The sequence below is a fragment of the Labeo rohita genome, chromosome 9 (genome assembly GCF_022985175.1).
Source record: "Labeo rohita strain BAU-BD-2019 chromosome 9, IGBB_LRoh.1.0, whole genome shotgun sequence".
Taxonomy (NCBI): domain Eukaryota; kingdom Metazoa; phylum Chordata; class Actinopteri; order Cypriniformes; family Cyprinidae; genus Labeo; species Labeo rohita.
In genome coordinates this window covers 27,621,809-27,649,211 of record NC_066877.1, presented here as the reverse complement: position 1 = coordinate 27,649,211, position 27,403 = coordinate 27,621,809, and the positions used below count along the sequence as shown (strand labels likewise).

The following is a 27,403-nucleotide window of genomic DNA, read 5'->3' as shown; positions in this document are numbered from 1 at the left end:
TATGGTGCGTTCAAGTCATGTCGGATAGATTGTATTTACGAGTTAAACGCTTGGGAAAAAACACTGCAGTACAATTCTCTGGACTCCCTAGGTCAATATGTATCAAAAAGATTTTGACATTTACGCTTTGGGAAGCTATAACAGGGTTGTTTAAAAAAGGGGCCTGTCCAAATTTACCCAAAATCCTATAAATCTAAAAGGAAACCTGCTGAGCACATGCAACAGGTGATGCTACATAAGCATGCAAAGTTTTAAGAAGATCAGACCACAGCTGCCGCTATAACAGTCATAAACGTTAGAAAACATAATATTTTTGCCAAAAATGCTTTTTTTAAAAAATCATTGATTTAGGTGGTTACAGGCTTGCTAAATAATGTTATTTTTCATATATGCTTAAATGCCCTAAAGCGCTTGAACCCCGGTAATCGCTGCTTGCTGTTGCTTTTAATTTTACAGTTAAAAAAAAAAAAAATTCTTAGCCATTTTTATTTAAAAAATAAATTATTGTAAGACATCAGGTTTCCCATGATGGTCTTGGAAAACATTTCAGGAATTAAAATGTTGATAAAATCCTAAAAGTCATGTACAAGCCACCAGTTGATTTCTAACAAGAATCAGGTAGAACTTTCTCTTTGTGAGTGCAATATGTGTACAATTACTTAATGCATTTTGATATTAAATTTCATATACAGTTAAATCTAAATTTATTAACAGAGTATAATATATTAGATATATAACAGATTTATATTGTTATTGTAACAATAAAATGGGGGTGAGATTGATTTTTTTTTAAAAATGAATAAAATTAATAATTTAGAATATATAAAAAGTTATGTTTATTATATTTTATATATTTTATCATTTATATATAAGTGGAGATTTACATTTCTAACATTGTAGAAATGTTAAAGTTTAAATTTAATACTGTTCACTTTACATTTTACAGTTGTATTGCAAATTCATTTTACACTTGCATTGCAATGGAAACATTTCTGTCTTAGCATTAATAATAATTTATATTACCATTATTATTATTATCATCTAATATTTATACAGTAATCATACAGCTGGAAGAGTTGCAGACAAGATAAGGAAACCATAAAAATAAACTAACATTTATGTCCTCCAGGTGGGGCAACACACCAATTGTTGAGGCGACACACTTCGGTCATCATGAGGTGCTTGCGCTTCTACAGGAGTACAACAATAAATACAACCCACCGGTGAACGGTGGCGCAGATAAAGAGAGCACTGAGAAAAACCTGGATGGGATGCTGGAGACGTAACTTTTCCACGACCACTAGAGGACACTTTTCTGTAACTGTTCCTTCTTAATATCAGTGTTCTTTTTCCTCAAAACTTGTGTACTTTTTTCGTTTGCCTTGATGTATATGCAGTTGTAAGACATTTTGGCTTGTTCCCAACTTCTTCCTGGCAAGACAGGGTGTGAGTTATGGTGATGGCCATTGTGCAAAACAACTCTCAAAAGACGGTATAATTGTATCCTTTTGTTGCCTGTGGAAATTTGATAGAGGCGTGGGCAATGAAGAGCAATGCTATAATTGTCCGGAGGGCAAACGGCTATAGTATGGAATGTTACGAAACAATCCTGTTTAGGAATTTAGGAGCCGTTCAGGCAGGACGTGTTCTTGCATTAAAAACGGCGAGATTTGGCACGGTTGCGCGAACGCTCACGACATTGAAAGGCTGCTGGCCAACATATCTTCTTTGTTTATGCTGTGTTAATCATAAACAAAAAGATAGCTTAGCAGAACGGAATGAAACTCGAGGCACGTTTGTATTATGTGTGTTGGACTATTTTCTGCTTATACTAAAAAGTAAGTTTTTCATGTCTGCATATTTTGAGTCTTATAACGTCCCTTATATATAACTTACTATATTAAATCTTTCATGGAAAAGTCTATTGTATTTACATTACCAAACATCGGTCAAACGTTGCCATGAAAGATGATTATTAAAACAGATCGCTAAAACAGATTGACAAATCAGAATCAAGTATCCCACAAAGCAGTACAATTATTTAGCTTACCACCTTGTTTTTGCTGTAAGAGCGGGCTTTATGGCTCTGACTTCCGGTGTTCACCGGTCTCATCCGGGTCCTGCTATTTTTGCTGCTTGATATTGCAAATTGGTGTGTCCTAACATTATTTTGATGTATTATCTGGATTATGAACACACTGGTTTGTAGTTCAACAGTTTAACGTTTACAGCACGGTGAACCGGAAGTCACCCACAGGGTTAAATCTGCGTTGAAAAATCTCAACAATGCAAGAATGTGTCCTGTGTAAAGGAGGAATTATTAAGTCATTGCATGCATTTTATTTACCAGTATATCACTTTTATTGTATTATACCTCATTATTATACATTTTAACCACTGCCAAAGACATTATTTTTGTTAGTTTTTACCGTATCACACAAATATCGTGTATTCTTCAATGTAAAGTCGTATTTTCGTATTTACGTGCAGAGCCCTCAAAATGACTGCATTATGTACAAAATGTTGTAATCTGAGAACAAAAGCGAACAAAAATAAGTTTACTAGATGATAGGAAAAAAGGTAAGTCATAAAAATCACATTATAAACTATATTTCATTTAAATCATCAATAGCAGCTTACTCATTATCAGATACCATTAAACTATCATTATTTATAAATAAAAAACAGTGTATTTGTGCAAACCATCAGTGCATTATATTTTATGAAGTGTTAAATGTAGTTTCTATTGTAAGACAGTTGTTTTAGCAGTGGAAATATGATGTCAAACCTGTTCACTTGGACCAAACTAAAAAAAAAAAAAAAAAAAGTCAGTTGAACAAAAATTCAGTTCATGAATGTAAACTATTTGAATGTCACTTTAGCACTACTCAGTATTCATTGAAGCAGATATTTCTTGCTGATTTCTGTGTAAGACTGTGTGTGTGTACATGTGCAAATAAAGCAATGGTATATAAAGATTCATCTTTGATGTGCAATAATGAATAAAATTGTGTTAGTAATTAAACAGGTGTAAATTCACTCAAACGTTATACGTACAGTAGACAAATTCTCTACTCTAGAACTCTACAACACTGAAATTCTGACTGGAAAAAATGTCCGTTAACCTGAATTCAAATATATATCTCAAAAGTTATAACAATCAGCACAAGTCATGTTCATGCTGAAACGGTGCAGGATGAGGTATGCACAGAAATACTAACCATAAGCAACTATAAAAGTCATGTCTAGCATAATAACAAGATTATTTTCCTACATACTGTACATGCATTCGGGGTATACATTTTTTCAATTACCTGGAAATCAAACCCATGATCTTTGCATTTCCACCCTCATGCTCTGCCAGTTCGATAATTAAATCCTTTATGTCGGATGAGTCTGACAGACCACATGCAATACTTTTGTACCATCTTGGATTTTCAAACCAAAAGTCTGTCTTTATTCATCTCTCCTAGAGTTAAAACAGAACAGAATTTGACTGTATTCCAAATATCCTGGATGGTGTGCAAATTGTTAGATGTTTCTTTTTATTATAAAATATTGCATCTTCCACTGATTGTTTTTTGTGTGTGTGCTTTGTTTTCTTTGCTTGATAGGATGAACTGGGAAATGTTGGCTTAGTAAAACAGTTGTTTCATGGTTAAACTCTTATTTTCTTTACTGTGTTAGTTCAAGTGGGAGATAAATGGTCAATAATGGCTCATTAAAAATATGAAGTGTGTAGATGTGAATGTAAAAGTTTTTACCATCAGATGCGCTGGTATAGTAGCGACCGAAGGCAACGTCTCTTGGGATGTCTGGGTAAAGGTAGATGAGGGGATTCACTGGATCCTTCTCTCCATCACTGATGGTATAGTCACGGATGATGTTTGGTAAAGACATTCTGTTCAGATCTGTTCTAGTGTAAGGCTTTGTTGAATGTATCACAGGTTCACCTGTGCTGACATGATAATCTCATCAGAGATTTTTCAGACACACCAAGATATTTATCACAACATTGAAGATTCCAGTACAAACCATCCTGTGAACGCTCCACCCATGTGATGATGATTCCTCCACATCGAGAGTTTTCACTGAAGCGCAGAAGGAAAGTACCGGGGAGTTTGTCTCTCAACAAAGCCGCCTCTCTCTCTCTACTCAAAAACCCTATAACATACCTGTACATAACGGATGAAGCTTTCCATCAGAGATGTTCAATGACATTGGCTTTCGCTTGAATTAAACAAGAGCAACATTGAGATGGTGAAGATTAAACTCCTTCAGATTTCTTACCCATCATTCCAGATGTTGAGCACAAATTTTTGAGTAAGTTCCAAATGTTCATATATCCACTGCCAGAGTGAATCACCAGATTCAGTAGATGCCTAGATGAATACACACAAGTTATTCTATGCAATAAAAAAAACAGTTGCTTCACCTTGTCATTTATCAAGTTAATTCACAAAGCATCACGTCCTGTAATAGCATTTAGTTAAAGGAGAAGTCCACTTCCAAAACAAAGATTCACATATAACGTACTCACCCCCTTGTTATCCGAGATGTTCATGTCTTTCTTTCTTCAGTCGTAAAGAAATTGTTTTTTGAGGAAAACATTTCAGCATTTTTCTCCATTTAATGGACTGATATGGTGCCCCGATTTTGAACTTCCAAAATGCAGTTTAAATGCGGCTTCAAACGATCCCAAATGCGGTTGTAAACGATCCCAGCCAAGAAAGAAGGGTCTTATCTAGCCAAACGATCGGTTACTTTCATGAAAATAATACAATTTATATACTTTACATTGTCAAACGCTCGTCTTGTCTTAATCTGCCTGGACTGTTTTTTACGGTCCATGACAGTTAGGGTATGTTGAAAAACTCCCATCTCATGTTCTTCCTCAACTTCAAAATCGTCCTATATCACAGTTTTATCTTTTTCTGTAGAGGGTGTTTGATCTTCTTTGCATGTTCACTTTGCAAAGACTGTGTCTGTACTTCTGCAGCGATGTAGGATGACTTTGAAGGGAGAAAATACGATCAGAGTTTTTCGACATACCCTAACTGTCTTGAGCCAGAATACACAGAGCAAGGCAAGACGAGCGTTTGAGATTAAAAAGTATTTCAATTGTATTTTTTAAAATAAAAATAATCAATCATTTCGCTAGATAAGACCCTTCTTCCTCAGCTGGGATCGTTTGAAGCTGCATTTAAACTGCATTTTGGAAGTTCAAAATCGGGGGCACCATATCAGTCCATTATATGGAGAAAAAAAGCTGAACTAATGCTAACAAAAAAGATAAAACTGCTATATAGGACGATTTTGAAGTTGAGGGAGAACATGAGATGGGAGTTTTTCGACATACCCAAACTGTCATGAACCGGAAAAATCAGTCCAGGCAGATCATGACAAGATAAGACATGACAATGAAAAGTATATAAATTGTATTATTTTTATGAAAATAACCAATCGTTTCCCTAGATAAGACCCTTCTTTCTTGGCTGGTTGGTTTACAACCTCATTTGGGATCATTTGAAGCTGCATTTAAACTGCATTTTGGAAGTTTAAAATTGGGGCACCATATCAGTCCATTATATGGAGAAAAACGCTGAAATGTTTTCCTTAAAAAAACAATTTCTTTACGACTGAAGAAAGAAAGACATGAACATCTTGGATGACAAGGGGGTGAGTACATTATATGTGAATCTTTGTTTTGAAAGAGGACTTCTCCTTTAATGTCTGCTCTTTGCAGTATCGTGTTCTCACTAAGTTTTGTTTTAGCAGTAAATCATGTGGTGACAGCAGAGGAACACAAAAGTGAGGTTTGAAAGTGAAAGCAACTTTCCTGTCTTTGTTTCAATCATTTGTAGAACTCACTTTATAAAATGTATTCCAGGAGATGAGTGCTTCAGGGTCACCTTGGGCTTCAGGACCTGAAAATTAATTAAAAAAGAGAAAGAAACATGCTGTTTATTGAACTATGAGTATTAACTCCCATTTCAAGAGGTAAACGAAAGTTCAAATAAACTCACCAAGAATTTTGTCAGTCAGCGTTCTCAGCTGCTCAGAGTTCAGCGCTCGTTTAGTCATAGAAGAAAACTGCCAGCTTAAGACCTCTGAAAGCTGCCCCCATTTCACTAGTGGTGGATTTAAGAAGAACAATAGATTCTGAGAGAGAGAGTCAGATGGACAGCGAGAGTCAGAATGGAAACATGAATAGAGGACAAAAACACTGATAATGGGAAATGGCCATACGTGGGGTTCACTGCAGCACATGTTGTACCATAAGATGGAGCCCAAAGCGCTAGATAGACGACATATAGGATTGATCAACACCACAGGAAGACATGTGATCTGTTTGAACATATGATCTGATGTTGCAGTTACAAGAGTTTGATGTTGTACCTTTGTCTCAAACACTGTAAATACTGTATTTCAAAACTCTACGTGTAGCAGAAACTTTACCGATAAATCAATGCATAGTTCAGGCAGAATGAGCTGCATGTCAAAGCTGATTAAGTGCAGCTCCTCGTACACCGTGATAGACAACTGGGGGGGGGGGGAATAAAAAAGAAAGCCACCTAAATAGTAATAATCGTTAGTTCACTTGAGGGGATTTTACTTATTATTTTGTCCTACCTCTTTACTTCTGTTGCTAGGTCTCTTCTCCTTTATGACCTGGGTTAATTAGAAGGGGAAATTGAGAAAAATGAAGTCAGTAATTATAAATGATCATATATTTATTATATGTTGTAATATCTGAGTGTTTATCATCATACCACATGACGGAACTCAGCTGCTAAGCATCCACTAGATTCATCCAAAGTCATAACTTTGATTCCAAGACCGAGGAGAATGAAATTCCCGAAATCTAGGACATCAAACAACAAGCCACTGCATCAATGAGGACCTGTGACATGCATACAAAACTATATACAGTTGACGTCAAAAGTTTACATACACCTTGCAGAATATGCAAAATGTTAATTATTTTACCAAAATACCTGGGATCGTACAAAATGCATGTTATTTTTAATTTAGTACTGACCTGAATATTAGGTATTTCACATAAAGGCATTTATGTGAGGTATTTCACATAAAAGGCAATGACAAATAGTCCACAAGAGAAAACAACAGTTAAATTTATAAAAATTACCCCGTTCAAAAGTTTTTGTTGTTGTTGTTGTTGTTGTTGTTGTTTTTTGTTTGTTTGTTTAGTGATAGTTGTTCATGAGTCCCTTGTTTGTCCTGAACAGTTAAACTGCCTGCTGTTCTTCAGAAAAATCCTTTAGGTCCCACTTATTCATTGGTTTTTCAGCATTTTTATGTATTTGAACACTTTTCAACAATGATTGTATGATTTTGAGATCCATCTTTTCACACTGAGAACAACTGAGGGACTCGTATGCAACTATTACAGAAGGTTTAAACACTCACTGATGCTTCAGAAGGAAAAACAAATGTAACTTATTTTGTACTTATTTAATAATATATATATATATATACATTTAGGCAAAATAAGAAAAATGTACACATTTTCTGTTCAAAAGTTTTCACCCCCCGGGATCTTAATGTATCATTTGAACCTTCTGTAGTAGTTGCATATGGGTGCCTCAGTTGTCCTCAGTGTGAAAAGATGGATCTCAAAATCATACAGTCATTGCTGGAAAGGTTCAAAAATGCTGAAAAACCTTAGCATTTGTGGGATCTAAAGGATTTTTCTGAAGAACAACGGGCAGTTTAACTGTTCAGGACAAACAAGGGACTCATAAACAACTATCACTAAACAAAAACACAGCTGTGGATCATTCAGGTAACGACGCAGTATTAAGAATCAAGTGTATGTAAACTTTTGAACAGTTTTTGAACTATTATTTTCTCTTGCGAACTATATGTAAACGCCTTTTATGTGAAATATCTTATTCCCTCTTATTCTGGTAAAATAATTAACATTTTGCTGGCACTGCAAGGTGTATGTAAACTTTGGACCCCAATTGTATGTTTTTGGTTTTTTTTAAATTACAAACTGTGAGATATAAGCTAATTTAATAATTGAAATTTGCATTTATTTGTGTTCTTTGGATTAATGTAAAATGATACATACCCTTTCACTGTATCCATCTCAGAAAAACCTCTAAATTAGATAAAATATCCGTAAAAAACAAACGATAGATAGATCGAATGTTTTATTGATCAGTCTATAGATAGATAGACAGATATTTACTTACTTGTCAATAGAGATTTTGACTTTGGGTTGAGAGTTCAGTTCAGGGAGTTTGACTAGTAGTCTATAGTATCATAAAGCAGAATTAAAGCAATGACAATTGCTGTCTATTAAAATGAGTGCCATTGCAGTGTCTGTTGATTGTAACAAAAATTTGTGAAACCCACCTGATCTTAACTGTGAACTGAACTATATTTTTTAACACCAACGGTCTCCGGGGATGCCACAGCATATAAGGCTGTCTCTCCACCACAAGAGAACTGAAAGACACATCACAACAGATTTCATTTTCAGGTCTGTAATCTTTCAGAAGTAACACACACCACAAAATATATTAAAAATCCCCCATGATGAAGGTGTTGTGTCTCACTTTGATATAAGGTTTTTGTAGAGCGAAAGGGCCTGCTCATCCAGCTGGAGAGCGAGGGGGTCATTTTTGTAAGTGAGTTTCTGCACCAATTCCTGAACTTTTTTCAGCTGCTGATGCATCTGCTGCAGACACTCAGCCACCACCGTGAACCTGAAGAGCAATTAGATCATAATAACAAGTCATTCCTTAATCATAAACACAAAGCAACATTGTTCTTGGCCATAAATAAATAAACGATAAACATGAATGTAAGCAAGTCTCTGTATACAGCATCACTCTGGTACAACGACGTAACTGTATCAGAATTTTAATTAGTGAATAAAAGAAAAAGACATAAATATTTTTTAGGCTAATTAATTTCATTTTTGGACAACCATTCTAATCTTGGTAGCCCAGTAGTAAGTCAATGTAATTATATTTTTGATGTAGATGTCCTTTAGAAATTCACTTTTTTCAAAACATGAGAGTGAGTAAATAACACAAAATAGTAGCATTATAATAATTGCTCTGTTTTGTTTGTCACTAGGCTATTTTCTGTCCAGGAAATATTATGAACAGCGCCTGCTAGAGGTTCTCACCAGCTTTGCAGCTGCTCCAGACAAGTGTTGTGTGGACCTCCAATACAAGCCATCTGCTGTCTCTTCTTCCACTCAGGTAACTCTTCTGATATGAGTGTGAGCTGAATCTGCTCCACTAGAATCAGTGCATTAGCAATTTCTTTCTTCACCATCTGCCCACAATACGTATACAGGATGCTATCATGCTACAACTATGTGTATAACATTACAGATCAGTAAATGTAGCTATGCTAAAACACATTCCTACAGATTTTAATATCCACGAGGCCAAACTTGCAGCTAGTTCTCCCTGCAAGTGTATTTGCTGACCTACCTCTCTTTTTATGTTTAGGTCAGTAAACATTTGTTCAGTGGCCATTTCCTCCTGTTGGCTCTCTTTTGTTGTATGACCCATTGTTTCAGCCTTGACTGAAAATATAAAGAATGAAACATTTCTTTAAAATAAATCATAAATTTTTAGGCTTATCATATTCCAAGTCCCACATATTCCAAGTAAAGATAGTTGTACACTTTTGAACACAACATTTTGATGAGCACTGTCATTTGATATCCATTTTGTTTTACAGAGCAAAAATACTTTCTCTTATTTTACCTTGACCTTCTGAAGACTTTCTCTTTAAGTCATACTTGTGTTGCAGATCTTCCAAAACCTGAATGTCCTGTTCTATTACCTGATGAAAAAAGGCAGTTACTGTGATATAGGTAAAAGTTCAAAGTATCTTTACATAGTTAATGTGAAATATCCAGTCAATGTTGAGTAATTTAGGTCTCATGTTTTAAAAATGAGTGAATGTGAGAATAGTTTCATAGTAATTCGAGTAACATACCTGCACACTCTTCTTCAGGATGTTTACTTTATGGTCCAACTCTTTTTCTTGTTCCATCCTGCTCCCCTGTGATGAGTCAGCTTTACCCTGAACACAATATCAAATATGCACTTTGATGAATGTGTATACAAAACTTTGTTTTTTTTTTTTTTTTTTTTTAAAAAAGGATGAATAACATACTTGAGAATCAAGCGCTTTCTCCTCATTCAGGGTGTTGGAAACGATTATAACCATGTGAACAAGTTCCTCCTACAAGTTTTTATAATAGGTGGAATTTGTCCAAAGTGCTACACAAAATAAAATATTTTTTATTGTATCTTAAATACATTATTTAGAAAAAACAGAGAAGAAAGACTGTGTACCTGTATGTTGTCTGTGCATGGTTTTGTTTTGGTTTGCTGTACCAGGAAGCTGTTGAAGCATATGAGTGATGATACATATGCTTGAAATAAAATGCTACCATATTACTTCTACAAGCATAGACACTAAATATATCTGATGAAGCAGATATTAGTGAGTACAGCATTTCTACCAATAAATAAATAAATACGTACATGCATAAAATAAAATAAACACATTTTACTCTTTCTCAGGACGTTTTTCTAATGTCTCCATGACTTAAAACTGATCAAAATAATAGGAATAATTACAGATACTGAATGCAGTTACATGATTTGATTTATTTATCTGGGATTAATGTGAAATGCAAAAGAAAAAAAAAAATCGTAATATCAATCAGTTTGTATGTTCCCATTTATCAACACTTTTTTAATGGGTTAAATTGGATTTCTGAAAAAAGTGTGTGTATGTAGATAGATAGATAGATAGATAGATAGATAGATAGATAGATAGATAGATCTATAGATCTGAAGCACAACTGCGCTATAGGTCAGCGTGCTGCCCACAAGGCTATTGGTGTATGAAAAAAAGATTATAAATACTCATTATTAATAAACAAAAGACAATGCCTTTGTGCAAACTGTGCATTTACTTATATTTTATGAAGTGTTAAATTTAGTTTCTACTGTAAGACAGTTGTTTCAGCAGTGGAAAGATGATGTCAAACCTGTTCATTCAGACCAAACAATGTAAACTGTTCATGAATGTAAACTGTTTTAATGACACATTAGCACTATCCAGTATTCACTGAAGCAGATATTTCTTGATGATTTCTATTATACTGTATCTGGCTTACTGAAGTTGGTGTGTGACGTGTGCTATTAAAATTGGGTTAGTAATTAAAAGGATGTAATTTTACTCATACATTATACAAACAGTAGATAAAACGCCATAGAACACTAAAATACTGACTTCTAAAAATGTTGCAATTATTCTGAATTCTAACATATATCTCAAAAGTAATATAACACAATAACATCAATAATGAGCTGAAGTCGTGTTCAAGCTGAAACAGGATGCAGGATGAATGATGCACCGAAATATAATACTAACCATGATGCATGTACCAGTGATGCATGTCTAGCACACTCACAAGAATATTTTCCTGTATGTATGCATTTTATCCTAAACAACTTGCAGTGCATTCAAGCTATACGTTTGATCAGTTCTCCGGGAATCAAACCCATTTGCATTTCTACCCTCATTCTCTACCAGTTCAAAGCCTAAATTCTCTAGATCAGATGAGTCTGACAGATCATGTTCAGTCATGTCCAACCCGTGGTCTTCATTGACATGCTGTTGTACCATCTTGGATTTTCAAATCAGAAAGTCTGTCTTCATTCACTAAAAAAAGAACAGAATTTGACTGCATTCAAAATGTAAAAATGGTGAGCAAATACCAGGACAAAAACACAAACATATAAGAGTCTCTAAACAGGCACAAAGCTGTTTTATTGTACACTCTAAAAAATGCTGGGTTAAAAACAACCCAATTTGGGTTATTTTGGCAACCCAGCGCTGGGTAAAAAAGGGACGAACCCAACGCTGGGTTGTTTTGACCCAGCAAGTTGGGTTGGATTATTGACCCAGCATGCTGGGTTGCTTTTTTTTATGGTTTAAAATTACTACACTGCTAGGCTAAAATGAACCCAAAATTGAGCTAGGCATTAAATCTACAAATCTTGATCATTATAAAGTCACTTTAACACACACAGAATGACTATCAAAAGATAAATGTTTATTAAAAACTACAACAAGAGAAAACATTCAAAAGTAACATGCATGTGAAAAGAAATGCAGAAAAAGTGGCATTAGCAGGTACTGAGTTTATAAATGAAGCACTGAATATCTGCTGACTATTTTGTCTGGTAAATTTTGTATTTTGTATAAAACTACTGTACAAAAACACTACTGTACAATAATTGTACAATTAGTTAATAGTTTCTTTCTTTTTTTTTTTTTTTAAAACACAAACTAAAAATAAAACCACAACATTAACACTGACATTATAACATTTAACACAAGCAAATGTGTGAAGTATTGTGAGCATGTGTATGAATGAATGTGAACTCCATTTCTACTGAACAACACAGAACAAGCATTTGACATTTTGTTTTTACAGACTATACACTTACGGCTTGTTTCATAGTCCATGATCACATACAGAAAATGCATCACTGCCAATTTTCATTATCTCTTTAAGATAACTGATGTGGTCATGAAGTCCCATCAGCTCAGCAAAGGCGTGCAACATCTTTGACATTATCCGAGGTGGCCTCCTCCTTTAAAACCACTGTTGCATCAGTTTGGGGGAAAGATCATTTCTCCTCTTTGTCCAGCATTCATCCCAGTCACCACTTGCTCTTCATCAGTGGCCTAAAAGAGAAAAACATTTAAAAAAGAAAACATTTAGTTCAAATGTAACCATTTTCAAACAGAGGTGCATCCAATTCTGTAAGGATGGGTAACTAGACTGTTTTATAATTTCAACCATATTGTGTGGTTGTTTATTGTCTTTGTCTACCACAGTGCTTTAGAATACTACAGTAGCAGACAACGGTAACATTTATTTTCTAAAACATAATTCCCATCAATCTTAAAAGAATGAAGCTCTCTTATGTCTCTGCCCTTTTAACCTCTACATAATTTTTTTTACCCTTAGTCAAACAAAACAAAAAAAAAAAATATGACCTTTACTTGCCTTAAACCACCTTTCCCTTTCTTATGAACGAGCTGAAAATATCACCTCCTCACATAAGCAGGATTCTGTGTCATTAACTCCAAAGTTGGTTTAGGTTCTGCAATTAAAAACACAGACATCAGTGGTTTAATTAAAATGTCATCATACGGTTCAAAATGTGAAGCAAACAAACAGGAGACAACAGAAACATGTATTTTCTACAAATAACCTGCATCAATCTCAAAAGAATTAAGTGCTCACCTATGTCTCTGGCTCACCTACATAAAATGTTTTTTGTTCTTAGACAAAAAAAAAAAAAAAACTGAGAACATTATGACCTTTACTTGCCTTAAACCGCCTTTCCCTCTCTTATGAAGAAGCTGGGAAGATCACCTCCTCACACAAGTAGGATTCTGTGTCATTAACTCCAAAGTTGGTTTGAGTTCTGCAATGAAAAACACGGACACCAATGGTTTAAATAAAATGTGAACAAGTCATCATACGGTTCAAAATGTGAAGCAAACAGGCAGAAGACAACAGAAACATGTATTTTCAAAAATAACTCACATCAATCCTGAGAATGAAGCTTTCCTATGTCTCCGGCTTTCAACATCTACAAAAAAGTAAACATTCTTTTACTACTAGTCAAAAAAAATATATAATATGTAATTATAACATTATGACCTTTACTTGCCTTATACCGTCTTTCCGTCTCTTCTGAAGAAGCTGAGGAGATCGCCTCCTCCCACACGCGGCCTTCTGTGCCGTTAACTCCAGAGCTGGTTTGAGTTCTGCAATGAAAAATATGCACATCATTTATTTGATTAAAATGTGAACAAGTAATCATACTATTTTTGCATCAAAATATTAAGTAAACAGGCAGAAGACAATGGAAACATTTATTTTCTACAAATAGCTTGTATCAATAAAAAAAAAATGAATCTATCCTCATTCTGGCTTTGAACATCTACATAAAACATATTTTTACTCTTAGACAAATAAATAAATAAATAAATAAATCAAATAAAAGATAACATTAAATTATTACCTTTACTTGCCTTAAATCACCTTTCCCTCTTTTCTAAAGCTCAGAAAAAATTGCCTCCTCACACAAGTAGTTGCCTGTGGTGTTAGCCCCAAAGTTGAGTTCTGCAAAAAACGGACATCAATGGTTTAAATAAAATGTGAACAAGGCATCATACTGTTGTTGTATCAAAATGTATAAGTAAACAGGCAGGAGACAACAGAAACACGCATTTTCTAAAAAATTCTAATAAATAAGCATTAATCCTGAAAGAATGAAGCTCTCCTATGTCCCTGGCTTTCAATCTCTAAAAAATGCAACCATTCTTTTACTAATAGTAAAAAAAAGGTTATATTATATGGAATTATAACCTTTATACCGTCTTTCCGTCTCTTCTGAAGAAGCCGAGCCGATCGCCTGCTCTCACACGCGGTCTTCTGTGTCGTTAACTCCCGGTGCCGGCACAATGAAGATTCAAAGTTCAACAAGTCTGAAATATTACATGCAAAACATTACTTTTAACAATTAAAACTTAATGAGCCTTAAAATAATTAAGCTAGTCTTCATTACACGACGCCGTTTTCTTTAGGAAACTACTTTAAGTTTAATCGCGGGAAAAAAAAGTTCACGAATTAACATGTAAATCGGTTAACAATCCTCTATTAACACCTAAATCTTGTGTAAATATGACATATGAAACTCACAGACGTTGTATTAAAGCTATCTCTCTAGCTAAGAGCTATCTAAAGCTAAGAGGCCGTTAAGACTATTTCTGAGGCGAAAACCGCGTCAGCGTATTTTACAATAAAAGCTCTTTTCCGACTTTTCCCGCGTTCCAAGTCTTAAAATACTCCCGGACACACATAATGAATGATGACTTTACATTTTTAATCTTTACTTACCGAAAATCGTCCTTCACTCGCTTCCATCTGCAGACGCTGAGAAAATGGCCGCTTCTCGCACTTTTTGACGTACGGTGGACACGACGTGCCTGCTCTCTCTCGAGTCCGCGTTCCTAACCCAGCACCGCTGGGTTATAAATTAAGACCAGTTTTAACCCAAAATTGGGTTAAATTAACCCAACTTTCTTACCCAGCGGTCTCAACCCAGCATTTGGGTTGAAAAAACAACCCAGCGTTTTTTAGAGTGTAAGATATTACAATTTTTAACTTTATTATTTGGTGATTTTTTTATCTATTTATTATTTATTATTATTTTGATTTGTTATCAATTTCCTGACAGGATGAACTTGGAAATATTGGCTTAGTAAAACTATTGTTTCATGATTAAGCTTATCTTATTTTCTTTCCTGTTAGTTCAAGTTGGAGATCAATGGTCAATAATGGCTTATTAAAATATGAAGTGTGTAGATGTGAATGTAAAAGTCTTTACCATCAGATGTGCTGGTATAGTAGCGACCAAAGGCAACGTCTCTTGGGATGTCTGGGTAAAGGTAGATGAGGGGATTCACTGGATCCTTCTCTCCATCAGTGATGGTATAGTCACGGATGATGTTTGGTAAAGACATTCTGTTCAGATCCATTGTAGTGTAAGGCTCTGTTGAATGTATCACAGGTTCACCTGTGCTGACATGATAATCTCATCAGAGATTTTTCAGACACACCAAGGTATTTATCACAACATTGAAGATTCCAGTACAAACCATCCTGTGAACGCTCCACCCATGTGATGATGATTCCTCCACATCGAGAGTTTTCATTGAAGCGCAGAAGGAAAGTACCGGGGAGTTTGTCTCTCAACAAAGCCTTCTCTCTCTCCTTACTCAAAAACCCAATAATGTACCTGTACATAATGAATGTTTATATAAAAGTAGTCAGCGTGACTCATGCTCTATATTACAAGTCTTTTGAAACCATATAGCAGCTTTGCTCTTGAGCATCTGCCATCTTCTGAGCCAGTTTTGATGTCAGAGATGTTCAATGGCATTGGTTTTCACATGAATGACACAAGAGCAACATTTAGATGGTGAAGGTTAAACACCTTTAGATTTCCTACCCATCATTCCAGATGTTGAACACATATTTTTGAGTAAGTTCCAAATGTTCATATATCCACCGCCAGAATGAATCACCAGACTCAGCAGATGCCTAGATGAAAACACAAAAGTTATTCCACAATATAGCATGATAATAAAAAAACTACTGCTTCACCTTGTCATTTATAAAGTTATTTTACATTACAAAGCATCACACATATTATAAAAGTCTTTAGTTATTATCTGCCCTTTGCAGTATTGTGTTTTGTTTAGCAGTAAATCATGTGGTGACAGCAGAGGAACACAAATGTGAGGTTGTTAAAGAAAGCAAAAGCAACCTTACTGTCTTTGTTTGAATCATTTGTAGAAACTCACTTTATAAAATGTATTCCACTGGATGAGTCCTTCAGGGTCACCTTGGGCTTCATGACCTGAAAATTAAAAAAAAAAAAATGAACATAATTAAATGTGTTTTTCATTGATCTGTGAGCATTTACTCAAACACAAATGTGACCCAGGACCACAAAACCAGTCATAAGGGTCAGTCAATTTTGAAAATTGAGCAGAATAAATAAGCTTTCCATTGATGTATGGTTTGTTAGGATATTACAATATTTGGCCGAGATACAACTATTTGAAAACCTGAACCATAAAAGTTGTCCAAATGAAGGTCTTAGCAATGCATATTACTAATCAATAATTACGTTTAGTTAATATATTTACGGTAGGAATTTTACTAAATATCTTTATGGAACATGATCTTTACTTAATATCCTAATGATTTTTGGCATAAAAGAAAAATTGATCATTTTGACCCATACCATGTATTTCTGGCTATTGTTACAAATATACCTGTGCTACTGAAGACTGGTTTTGTGGTCCAGGGTCACAAATGAACTCACCAAGAAGTTTGTCGGCCAGCGTTCTCAGCTGCTCAGAGTTCAGCGTTTGTTTAGTCACAGAAGAAAACTGCCAGCTTAAGACCTCTGAAAGCTGCCCTCATTTCACTGGTGGCGGACTCAAGAAGAACAACAGATTCTAAAAGAGAGAGTCAGATGGACAGCGAGAGTCAAAATGGAGACCTCAACAGAATGCAAAAACACTGATGATGGGAAATGGCCATACGTGGGGTTCACTGCAGCACATGTTGTACCATAAGATGTAGCCCCATGCACTAGGTAACCAACCACCGAACAACACCACCACAGGAAGACATGTGATCTGTTTAAACATATGATCTGATGTTGCAGTTATCATTGTTTCAAATAAATACTGTATTTTAAACTTGTTTTCAGCAGAAACTTTACCGATAAATCGATGCATAGTTCAGGCAGGACGAGCTGCGTGTCAAAGCTGATTAAGTGCAGCTCCTCATACATATTGAGTGAAAACTGGAGAAAAAAAATAAACCCAACTAAATAGCAATAATTGGCAGTTCACTTTAGGTGACTTTTGCGTATTATTTTGTCCTACCTCTTTACTTTTGCTGCTAGGTCTCTTCTCCCTTAAGGTCTTGATTAATTAAAAGAGGAAATTGAGAAAAATGAAGTCAGTAATTAAAAATGATCATATATTTATTATCTGTTGTAATATCTTAGTGTTTATCATCATACCAAATGACGGAACTCAGCTGCTAAGCATCCTCTAGATTCATCCAAAGTCATAACTTTGTTAACAGTACCTAAGAAAAGGAAATTTCTACATCTAGGACATTACACAACAAGTCCTTGCATCAGTGAAGACCTGTGACATGCATAAAAAAAAAAATATATATATATATATTGCTCTATATATGCATTTTTAATTACGAGCTAATTCAATAACTGTAATTGGCAATTATCTGTGCTCTTTTGGTTAATGTAATGTTACATACCCTTTCACTGTATCCATCTCAGAAAAACCTCTAAATGAGAAAAATATCCATAAACACATTCAAATTTAATTTGTCAGAGATTTTTATAGAATAAACTATTCAGAAACATTAAATAAATAGATAGATAGATATTCTTACTTGTCAATATAGATTTTGGCCTTGGGTTGAGAGTTGAGTTCAGGGAGTTTGACAAGTAGTCTATAGTATGGTAAAGCAATGACAATTGCAGTCTATTAAAATCAGTGCCATTACAGTGTTTGTTGATATAACAATCTCTAAAACTCACCTTATCTTGACTGTGATTTGAATTCCTGTTTTTATCACCAAGGGTCTCTTGGGTTGTATAGGCATATAAGGCTGTCTCTCCACCACAAGAGAACTAAAAGACACATCACAACAGATTTCATTTCCAGGTCTGTAATCTTTCAGAAGTGACACACACCACAAAATGCAAATGTTTTTCTTTCTACAGCTTGTGCTCTACATATAAAGACACAGAAAGATGTTGAGTCTCACTTTGATATAAGGTTTTTGAAGAGTGAAAGAGCCTGCTCATCCAGGTGGCTCTTGCCAAGAGTGAGGGGGTCGTTGTTGTAGGTGAGTTTCTGCACCAATTCCTGAACTTTCTTCAGCTGGTGACGGATCCGCTGCAGACACTCCGCCACCACCGTGAACCTGAAGAGCCATTAGATCATAATTACAATTCATTCCTTAATAGAGTGTTTTGACGTCATGTCAGCAATCGGCCATACTGGTGGCGCGGAACGCAAACAATGAATCTGAATCGAACCAAACTCGCATATTTTGCTGCTTATTGCTGCTGAAAATGGTCAATTATTGCCAGGTGGTACTAATCATTCAGACTGGGAAAAACATTTGAAGTATTATAGACTGCCAAAAGTTATAACAAATCAAAGAGAAGAGTGCAAAAAACTGTCTGAGGAACAAAAAGCATTTGTGGTTGGCCAAACTGAACCAGGATTTCCAGAACAAGAATCTTTTTGTGTTATCATTTCCGGCCAGGTAGGTGAAATATTAGGCTAATATCTTAATTAACACTGCTGGTACACATCTTTACCACCTATTAACCTTAGTTTGTCAAATATTATGCCATTTCCTGCTTGCGAAGTCCTTCTCTATATGACTTAGAAGCTTCTACACGTTTTTCTGTGGTTTAAGGCATCTTTACACAGCCGATTTAAGGCTGCTCTAAAGCGGGTCTGTGTCGGCTCAGAATTCATTGTAAAGACGCAATGCCGCATTAAAGCAGACCTAAAATATGCCGGGTCTGACCCGCCTCAGTCCCTAGTATCAAAGGCGACGCAATACTGTTTTGATTCAGTGTAAATGAAACGCGAAACAGTCACGATGAGAGCCATTTTTTCATTTTATTTATCTTAACTTATTGTTTTAGTGGGTAGAATAAGTACGTTTTGGGAAAATTAATTTCAATTTAAGCCCCATATTCTCGCGAGTCGAGACTCTTGATAGAGAGGACTCTCTTTTCGTTTTTTTCCCAGCATAATTCAAAATAATTTCATCATTTTTAGACAGCATAAATTAGCAGAACAAGGTATTCTGTAGTACATTAACTCTGCAGTCTATGCTGTTGTTTACATCCGAGTATCGCCAATAGATCTGAACATGATTAAGAAATGCTTTCAATGAATGAAACAAATATTTCACGAGTTCGCCTGCCCATCCAGTCACAATGGGCAATGGTAAACAAACTTGGCTTATTGTCCTTAATAGAGGCTCGAACCCGAGGCTCGGCTTGAGCGCAGAGTTCGGACCCCCCCAATGCGATATTACCTAGAGGGAGAATAACAGAAACAATGGAGGAGAAGGGGAGGTGGAGGGATGCCAGAAGAACGGAGGCTGGGACGGTGCAATGAGAGCTGCTTATATAGGCTTGTAATGATGATTGACAGGACTGAATGATTAGGCTCCTCCCGAACCTACGTTTAGAACTTCATTTAAATTTATAAGCTATTTGAAAAAAAAAAAATCCCTCATGGACCCTTTTCACAAGCCTGTGATGACGCGTTTCAACGGTCATCGTCATCATAAATCCTTTACAGTTTTTTATATTTTAATTTTTTAAAAATATGTATGTACATTTATAACACTATACACTCAAAAAAATGGTTTTGTGCCACTGTTCATTTTACCCAGGTATTTATTGTTAAAACAACACAAGTGTATTTGTTTTTCCACCAAAACACTATTGTATTGAGCTCTATTAATTTAAACTGTTTAAGTTTCCATTTTACTTGATTATCAATCGTTAAACTAACGTAAACGGTTTAATTTCGCCGTTCAAAAAACCGGATATGACGTTTCCAACGCATTTTATGAAGACGGCGCGAAGGAGGTGTATCATGGCGTCGGAGCTAGAAGTACCAGTCAGGTAAGAAAATCTAAAGACTTCTTTGTGTTAAGTCAAAGTCTTTAATTTCTGTAAGTGTTTTAGTATGCTTTTAGTGTTGTTTTGCAGACGAGTGTAACTGGTATATTGCGCCGTTAATAGATGATTTCGTGCGGTTGGGATGTGAACGCGCATATGGACTGTAGTGTATTTGTACGTGTGCTTGTGGAACAGAGGATGCGGCGAAATATTAAAATTAGTGCTTTTCCGTCTTATTAATGATATATAGGCAGTTAAATAAAACCTTCCTGTGCTCTTTCTAGGCTACTCAAGTCCCAGTAAAATTAGCGTTAGCTAAAGCACGAAAGCAAGTACAAATAATGCCACATTCGACTGCTGCATACTTTTAACATTTTATCTGCTATTCGTTTTTATAACAGCATGAGTTTGATCACGGGTTTCTTCATCGCTGCCTAATTTTGGCGAAATGAAGGAATGGCACAACTTTACTGACGGAGAAAAAAAGTTTTGGCTAAGGTAAGTGAACCGCTGTATTGCCTTTTCATCCTTTATAAACAAAAGTAATAAGGGTATTTTGCATTTTCACTTTTAGAGGAATGCACGCAGTTGTCAGTGTGAACTGGTGGATGGTTAAGAAGCTGATGTGTCTTCTAGAAATCTAAACAAGTAAGACACTAAGATATATTGATATGTTATATGTTAATAAATTTATGTATGCATGTATTTGTGCGTGTGTGTGTATATGAAGAGTTCATGTGTATATTTGTATATATTAAGAGTTAATTTGCAAGAACAGATAACTGTTTTTTTTTTTTTTTTTTTTTAAATAATTATTCTGCATTCCAAGTAATATCAATCAAACTGTGGTTGGTTTATTTTGAATGAATATTAATAGCTCAAAAATACAGCTAACTAACACAATAAAACACAAAAAAACAAACAAAAAAAAAACAACAACACACTTACAATAAAAAACGTTTTATGAATATTAATAAAAACGGATTTATTTGTTTTTGCAAATGAACTCTTCATATGTATATGTTTGTGTGTATTTAATGGGTACTTTTAACTCATTCTTTTTCTTAAAAATGGTTTGAATGCAGAAATGTGATGTTTATCATTTTATAAACTTAATGTTTTTGTGAAAAGCTGTGCCTGAACTATAAATCATGCTTTTTACAGTCATTTTATGACTTTAAATATGCTCCAGATCATGTCCACCCTTTTGGAATAATATACATGACAATAATCACACAAATCTTTTGATCACTGAATTTGTCTTTGCTGTTAAACTATATATGGGTGCTCTTGTAACAAATTGTACTTCATGTGTTTACAGATTTGTGCAGAATAACCATAGGTCCATTAGTGTCAGCTGTCTTTGCCAATGGGTGGATCCACACTGCAAAACTTATGAAGATGATTGCAAACCGAAGAAGAGTCCTTGGACAAAGCATTAAACCCTCTTGGTCCCCGCTACACAGGTAAGAACAGCTACACTCAACAAAAACTTTTGTAATCATGTTAAAGGGGTCATCAGATGCTGTTGATATGATTCTTTAGAGTCTTAATGAGAAGTCCATAGCATACTTTTGTTAAAATTTCTCAGTGGTAGTGTAAAAAACACCCATTTTACCATATCAAAATCAGCCCTTTTCAGAGTGGGCCATTCTGTTGCATGTTCCTTTAAATACAATAATGGTGGTCAGACTATTCTCAGCTCTCACTCGGCTCATTTAGGGCAGGTCTAAGATAAGACGGTCATGTAAATCAACTAATGTGGGAGCGGCCTTGATCGGTGTGACGTCACACCAACTAGAAGCTGAGAATGACCTGATTTGAAAAAAGGCATATTACTTATAATGATTAAAAAATACCACTGGGTGGATTTTTATCATTATAGGGTGGTTGTGTACACATACTGCCAACATGCATATATGTTCAAACAACATGTAAAAGTGAGTTTTGGATCAGATGACCCCTTTAAAACATTGTCTCACCAGCCACTGAGTTTTAGGGTTATGGTCATAGGCATTAACAAAAAAGACAGATATAATAAGAATTGGGTTATTAATATAGTAAATATAAAATATATGGTATTACTGTAAACTGACAGATATTGCGAATACATTAACTTCCCAAAAACAATACATTCTAAAGCAAGGCAGGCGTGCCAAACCTGCTCTTGGAGAGACAGTGTTCTGGAGTTTAGCTCCAACACCCCTGCCTGGAACTTTTAGTAAGACTTTGATTAGCAAACCTGTAAGACCTTCGTTCATCTTCAAAATACAAATTAAGATATTTTTTGATAAAATCAGAGAGCTTTCTGACCCTGCATAGACATCAACGCAACTGAAATATTCCCAAGCCCCGAAACGTAGTAAGGACTTCGCTATAATAGTCCATGTGACATCAGTGGTTCAACCATAATTTTACAAAGCTACAAGAATACTTTTTATGGGTAAAGAAAACAAAAATAACTACTTTATTCAACAATTCTTCTCCTCCAAATCACGTATTTTGCCATTATGGAGAGTATCACGATGCATGCACATTGCTTTCCTCTGCAAGCAAACAAGGCCCAGCGCATGCATGTTCTACGTCAGCAGAATCACACGCATGCGTTATGCAAAGAGGTACTCTCGATAATGGTAGAAGACGTAACTTGGAGAAGAATTGTTGAATAAAGTCAATATTTTTGTTTTCTTTGCACACAAAAAGTATTCTCGCTGCTTTGTAAAATTATGGTTGAACCACTGATTTTTACACTGTTTTACTGGTGTCCTTATTACGTTTCTGGGTCTGGGAGCATTTCAGTTGCATTACTGTCTATGCCGGGTCAGAAAGCTCTCAGATTTCATCAAAAATATCTTAATTTGTGTTCTGAAGATGAATGAACGTCTTGTGGGTTTGGAACGACATGAGGGTGAGTAATTAATGACAGAATTTTCATTTTTGGGTGAACTATCCCTTTAATTGGGAATATTGCTAAACTCTGCAGGACAGTGACTTTCTGTGCTGATCTGGTCCAGTACTGTTATAGTTTCATTGTCCACTGTAATGTTAGTTAGAATTCCATCTGGACATCTTGCCTGTATTTCCCGTAAGGAAATGATCAGACAGAATAATAATGACATTTTTCAAATGTGTTTTTTTTTTTTTTTTTTTTTTTTTAAGAAAAATGTAAAGGCTAAATCTCATGAATTTTGTTGTTGTCTGCATCTTTAGACTAATGACGTTGAAGTACCCAAATGAAGACACTAGCAGTGTTATTATGGAGTATATGGTAAGTTGTTTTATTTATTTATTTATTGGTATTTTCAAGGATGATAAATGCTAAGGTAAATTTAAGAATTTACAGTAAATTTAAGAATTTGAGTACTCTATTCTTTTAAATATCCTCTCTAGGATACAGACGTTGGCAACACTCAGGAGGTGATCCAGAGGAATCATGGGAATCTATGTCATACGATTTGAAGGTGCAGACATTGAAGACAGCACAGCAGATGTTGGAGTGTTGGAAGATAAAGTTCTTCAGGACCTTAGCAGTAAACCCTATGAAAAAACATGTTGCTGGGACTGATATATGGACTAAACTTGAACTCCTGAAATCAGGTACACATTTGGAGTACTGCAGAAGTTATTTCTGGAGCCAGTTCCTGTTCCTGGATTAAGGTTTGATTGGTTACCTTTATATGCCAATTAGAAAATGACAGTAGTTTAATATTTCTGTAATTTTGTAATGTGGTTGTAACTGTAATTGTTGCTCTTGTTTAACAAATACACTTGATAATTTGTGACATCTTGTCTTTTGTGATTCATTGCAAAATAATCACACAAAAATGCTTTGTTGAAGGGAGTAACTTTAACTTGAAATCATTTAGTTAAAGTAACTAGAACCAATTGGATGGAACCGCTGTCCATAATTTAAATGAGTTGTCTGAAACAAACTTCCTTATGTTGATAAAGTGAAACATATTTAGCCAGTTTTTAATAAACCAAAACATGTTCACTAAACTTAACCGGTTTAAGTTACAGGGAAGTGAATAAATTGAGTTGGTTGGACATTACTATTTCACATAAATTCTTCCTCATTCAGCTGTGTTGTCACAACACAAAGAGTTTGCATAGATTCAAAAAATTCCATTCATGTTCATCAAAAACAATTTGGTTGTGTGGAACCACTGTCCATAATTGAATTAAGTAGGTTTAAAGAATCATTTTTTTGAGTGTACTTTGTATTATATCACCTTTTCATCAAGTTACAAAAAACTACTTAACGCTATGGGAGGGACAGTAAATTTGACATTGTTCTCTCTTCTGACTGCCGATATCAGTCTAGCTCAATTTTTTTCCTTTGATTTAAAGTCGTGAAAACACGATCGTGTAGTTTTTCTTTTGCTATTTGAGCAAATGGGAATGCAAAAAATATATTTGTGCTCTAAATAAATATATTTACTGCTCTCGGATTTTACCTAACTATGACGACTTCCGCTATGAGAAACCCGGAAATGTGAGAAAAGTCATACAGACTGCTGTTATGATACTTTTTGTACTTTTGGAGCTTGGCAGCCTGTCATCAGTCAATGTAATTATATATGTGCATGTGGAAGTCCTTCAGAAATTCACCTTTTTCAAAACATGAGAGTGAGTAAATTACACAAAAACAGTAGCATTATAATAATTGTCATTATAGGGTATTTTCTGTCCGGGAAATATTATGAACAGCGCCTGCTAGAGGTTCTCACCAGCTTTGCAGCTGCTGCAGACAAGTGTTGTGGGGACTTCCAATACAAGACATCTGCTGTCTCTTCTTCCAACTCTTCTGATATGACTGTTATCTGGATCTGCTCTGCTACAGTCAGTACATTAGCGATTTCTTTCATCACCACCTGCACACAATATGTATACAGGATGCTGTTCTATATAAAAGATATTAATATTCACAAGGCCAAACTTGCAGCTAGTTCTGCCTGCAAGTGTATTTGCTGACCTACCTCTCTTTTTATGTTTAGGTCAGTAAACATTTGTTCAGTGGCCATTTCCTCCTGTTGGCTCTCTTTTGTTGTTTGACCCGTTGTTTCAGCCTCGACTGAAAATATAAAGAATGATAATGTACACAACTGTCCTCTGTGAAACATTTCTTTAGAATAAATTATTAATATTTAGGCTTTTCATATTTCAGGTGCCACATATTTCCAGTGTAGCCTAGATAGTTGTACACTTTTGAACAAAACTGTTGATGTGCACTGTCATTTGATATCCGTACAGAGCAGAGCAGAAATAGTTAATATTTCTCTATTTTACCTTGACCTTCATACTTCAAGTCATACTCGTATTGCAGATCTTCCAAAACCTGAATGTCCTGTTCTATTTCCTGATGAAAAATGAAGCTACTCTAGTGAAACTTTCAAGATACCTTCACATAGTTCACACAGTGAAATACCTCAAAATACTCCTCTTCTTCATGTTTTAAAAATAAGTGAATGTGAGAATAAAGTGCCATAGTAATTTGAATAACATACCAGCACATTCTTCTTCAGGATGTTTACTTTATGGTCCAATTCTTTTTCTTGTTCCATCCTACTTTCCTGTGATGATTTAGTTTTACCCTAAACATAATCACACATGTACTTCAGTAAATGTCTGTACAAAACTTAAAAAAAGGATTTGTTGTCCAAAGTGCTACACAAAATAAAATTATATTTATTAAATCTTAAAGGCAATATTTAGAGAAAACAGAGCAGAAAGGCATTGTGTACCTGTATGTTGTAGTTGCTCGGTTTTGTTTAGGTTTGCTGTACCAGGAAGTTTTTGCAGAATATGAGAGTACAGTCATGGTATGTATGTTTAGAATAAAATACTACCGTACTTCTACAAGCAGGGATACTTAATAAATCTGTTGAATTTTAGTTAGTACTGCATTTCTTTTGAAAATAAATAAACAAAATAAAATTATTTATTTTGCTCGTTCACAGAACTTTATGTCCCCATGACTTTAAACTGATAAACATTAATATGAATAATTACAGATACTGAACGCAGTCACATGATTTATTTATCTTGGATTAGTGTGAAATGCAAAAATAATAATAATAATAAAAAAATAGTAAGTATTTGTAAGTATAGTAAGTACTTTTTAATATCAACCAGTTTGTGTCTTCCCATTTATCAAACCATTATTAATTTTCATTTGGCACATTTTAAGTATTAAATAATTCTTCATTTAAAGTTAAGCTTGTAAATGCATTGCGTTTAAAATAAATATTCAGTGCATGGATTATGAAGTGTAATTATCAAATCTTTAATAATATTGAAAATAATAAATAATAAAAATAAATACCAAATAAATAAAACAAAATAAAGGGTTTTTTGCTCCTTCTCAGGATGTTTTTTAATGTTCCCATGACTTTAAATTGGTAAAATTAATAGGAAAAAGTACAGATACTGAAAGCAGTCACATGATTTATTTACCACGGATTAGTGTGAAATGTAAAAATAATTTTAAAAAATACTAAGTATTTGTTTTCATTGTAATATCAACCAATTTGTGTGTTCCCATTTATCAAACCATTATTAATTTTCCTTTTGGACATTTTAAATGTTAAGTAATTCTCCATTTAAAGTTAAGCTTGTAAATGCATTGCATTTAAAAATGAATATTCAGTGCATGGATTATAAAATGTAACTATCAAAACATTAATAATATTGAAAATAACAAATGATAATAATAAATACTAAATAAATAAAATAAAGTTTTTTTTGCTCCTTCTCAGGACTTTTTAAAATGTCCCCATGACCTTAAATTGATAAAATTAATAGGAAAAAGTACAGATACTGAAAGCAGTCACATGATTTATTTATCATGGATTAGTGTGAAATGCATTAATAATAATAAAAAAAATAGTAAGTATTTGTTTTCATTGTAATATCAACCAATTTGTGTGTTCCCATTTATCAAACCATTATTAATTTTCATTTGGCACATTTTAAGTGTTAAGTAATTCTTCATTTAAAGTTAAGCTTGTAAATGCATTGCATTTAAAAAT

The 27,403-nt window shown here is 34.6% G+C and overlaps 2 protein-coding genes, 2 long non-coding RNA genes and 1 pseudogene across 6 annotated transcripts in view; 2 read left to right on the top strand and 3 right to left on the bottom strand.

Moving 5' to 3' along the window:
- The window catches only part of glsb (glutaminase b), a 54,556-nt gene extending 52,567 nt beyond the window's left edge, over positions 1-1,989 (top strand). For all 3 annotated transcript variants that reach the window (XM_051118650.1, XM_051118649.1, XM_051118654.1), the window contains one exon: positions 1,130-1,989. In XM_051118650.1, the coding sequence (XP_050974607.1) occupies positions 1,130-1,286 (157 nt within the window). In that variant the 3' untranslated portion in view covers positions 1,287-1,989. The remainder of the gene's footprint in view (positions 1-1,129) is intronic.
- A 1,337-nt stretch (positions 1,990-3,326) lies between these two features.
- Positions 3,327-11,661, bottom strand: LOC127170859 (signal transducer and activator of transcription 1-like). Its single transcript, XM_051119145.1, has 21 exons — positions 11,549-11,661; positions 10,356-10,404; positions 10,174-10,242; positions 9,994-10,080; positions 9,759-9,837; positions 9,480-9,574; positions 9,167-9,318; positions 8,589-8,738; positions 8,386-8,478; positions 8,223-8,282; positions 8,099-8,128; positions 6,774-6,888; positions 6,634-6,672; positions 6,460-6,543; positions 6,250-6,348; positions 6,027-6,162; positions 5,872-5,927; positions 4,291-4,382; positions 4,036-4,175; positions 3,765-3,953; positions 3,327-3,469 (listed from the first exon to the last, which is right to left on the bottom strand). The coding sequence occupies exons 1-21, from the start codon at positions 11,659-11,661 to the stop codon at positions 3,438-3,440; spliced, it is 1,959 nt and encodes a 652-aa protein (XP_050975102.1). The 3' UTR covers positions 3,327-3,437.
- LOC127170578 (signal transducer and activator of transcription 1-alpha/beta-like) lies at positions 11,161-25,962 on the bottom strand (annotated as a pseudogene).
- LOC127170583 (uncharacterized) lies at positions 13,648-15,245 on the bottom strand. Its single transcript, XR_007828381.1, has 4 exons — positions 14,999-15,245; positions 14,468-14,586; positions 14,121-14,221; positions 13,648-13,863 (listed from the first exon to the last, which is right to left on the bottom strand). It is a non-coding gene; the product is annotated as an uncharacterized LOC127170583 (long non-coding RNA).
- On the top strand, positions 20,287-24,154 carry LOC127170582 (uncharacterized). Its single transcript, XR_007828380.1, has 6 exons — positions 20,287-20,375; positions 20,774-20,870; positions 20,947-21,020; positions 21,694-21,838; positions 23,583-23,640; positions 23,763-24,154. It is a non-coding gene; the product is annotated as an uncharacterized LOC127170582 (long non-coding RNA).
- Positions 25,963-27,403: the final 1,441 nt, after the last annotated feature.

What these genes read in the sequence shown, in the direction of transcription:
- LOC127170859 (XM_051119145.1), bottom strand. Translation starts at nt 11,661, where the DNA reads ATGACTGAACATGATCTGTCAGACTCATCTGATCTAGAGAATTTAGGC. An exon ending in TCCTGAAGAAGAGTGTGCAG is followed by an intron (nt 9,838 to 9,993) that starts GTATGTTACTCG and finishes TTTTTTCATCAG; the next exon opens with GTAATAGAACAGGACATTCA. An exon ending in TGTGCTGCAGTGAACCCCAC is followed by an intron (nt 6,163 to 6,249) that starts GTATGGCCATTT and finishes TCTCTCTCTCAG; the next exon opens with AATCTATTGTTCTTCTTAAA.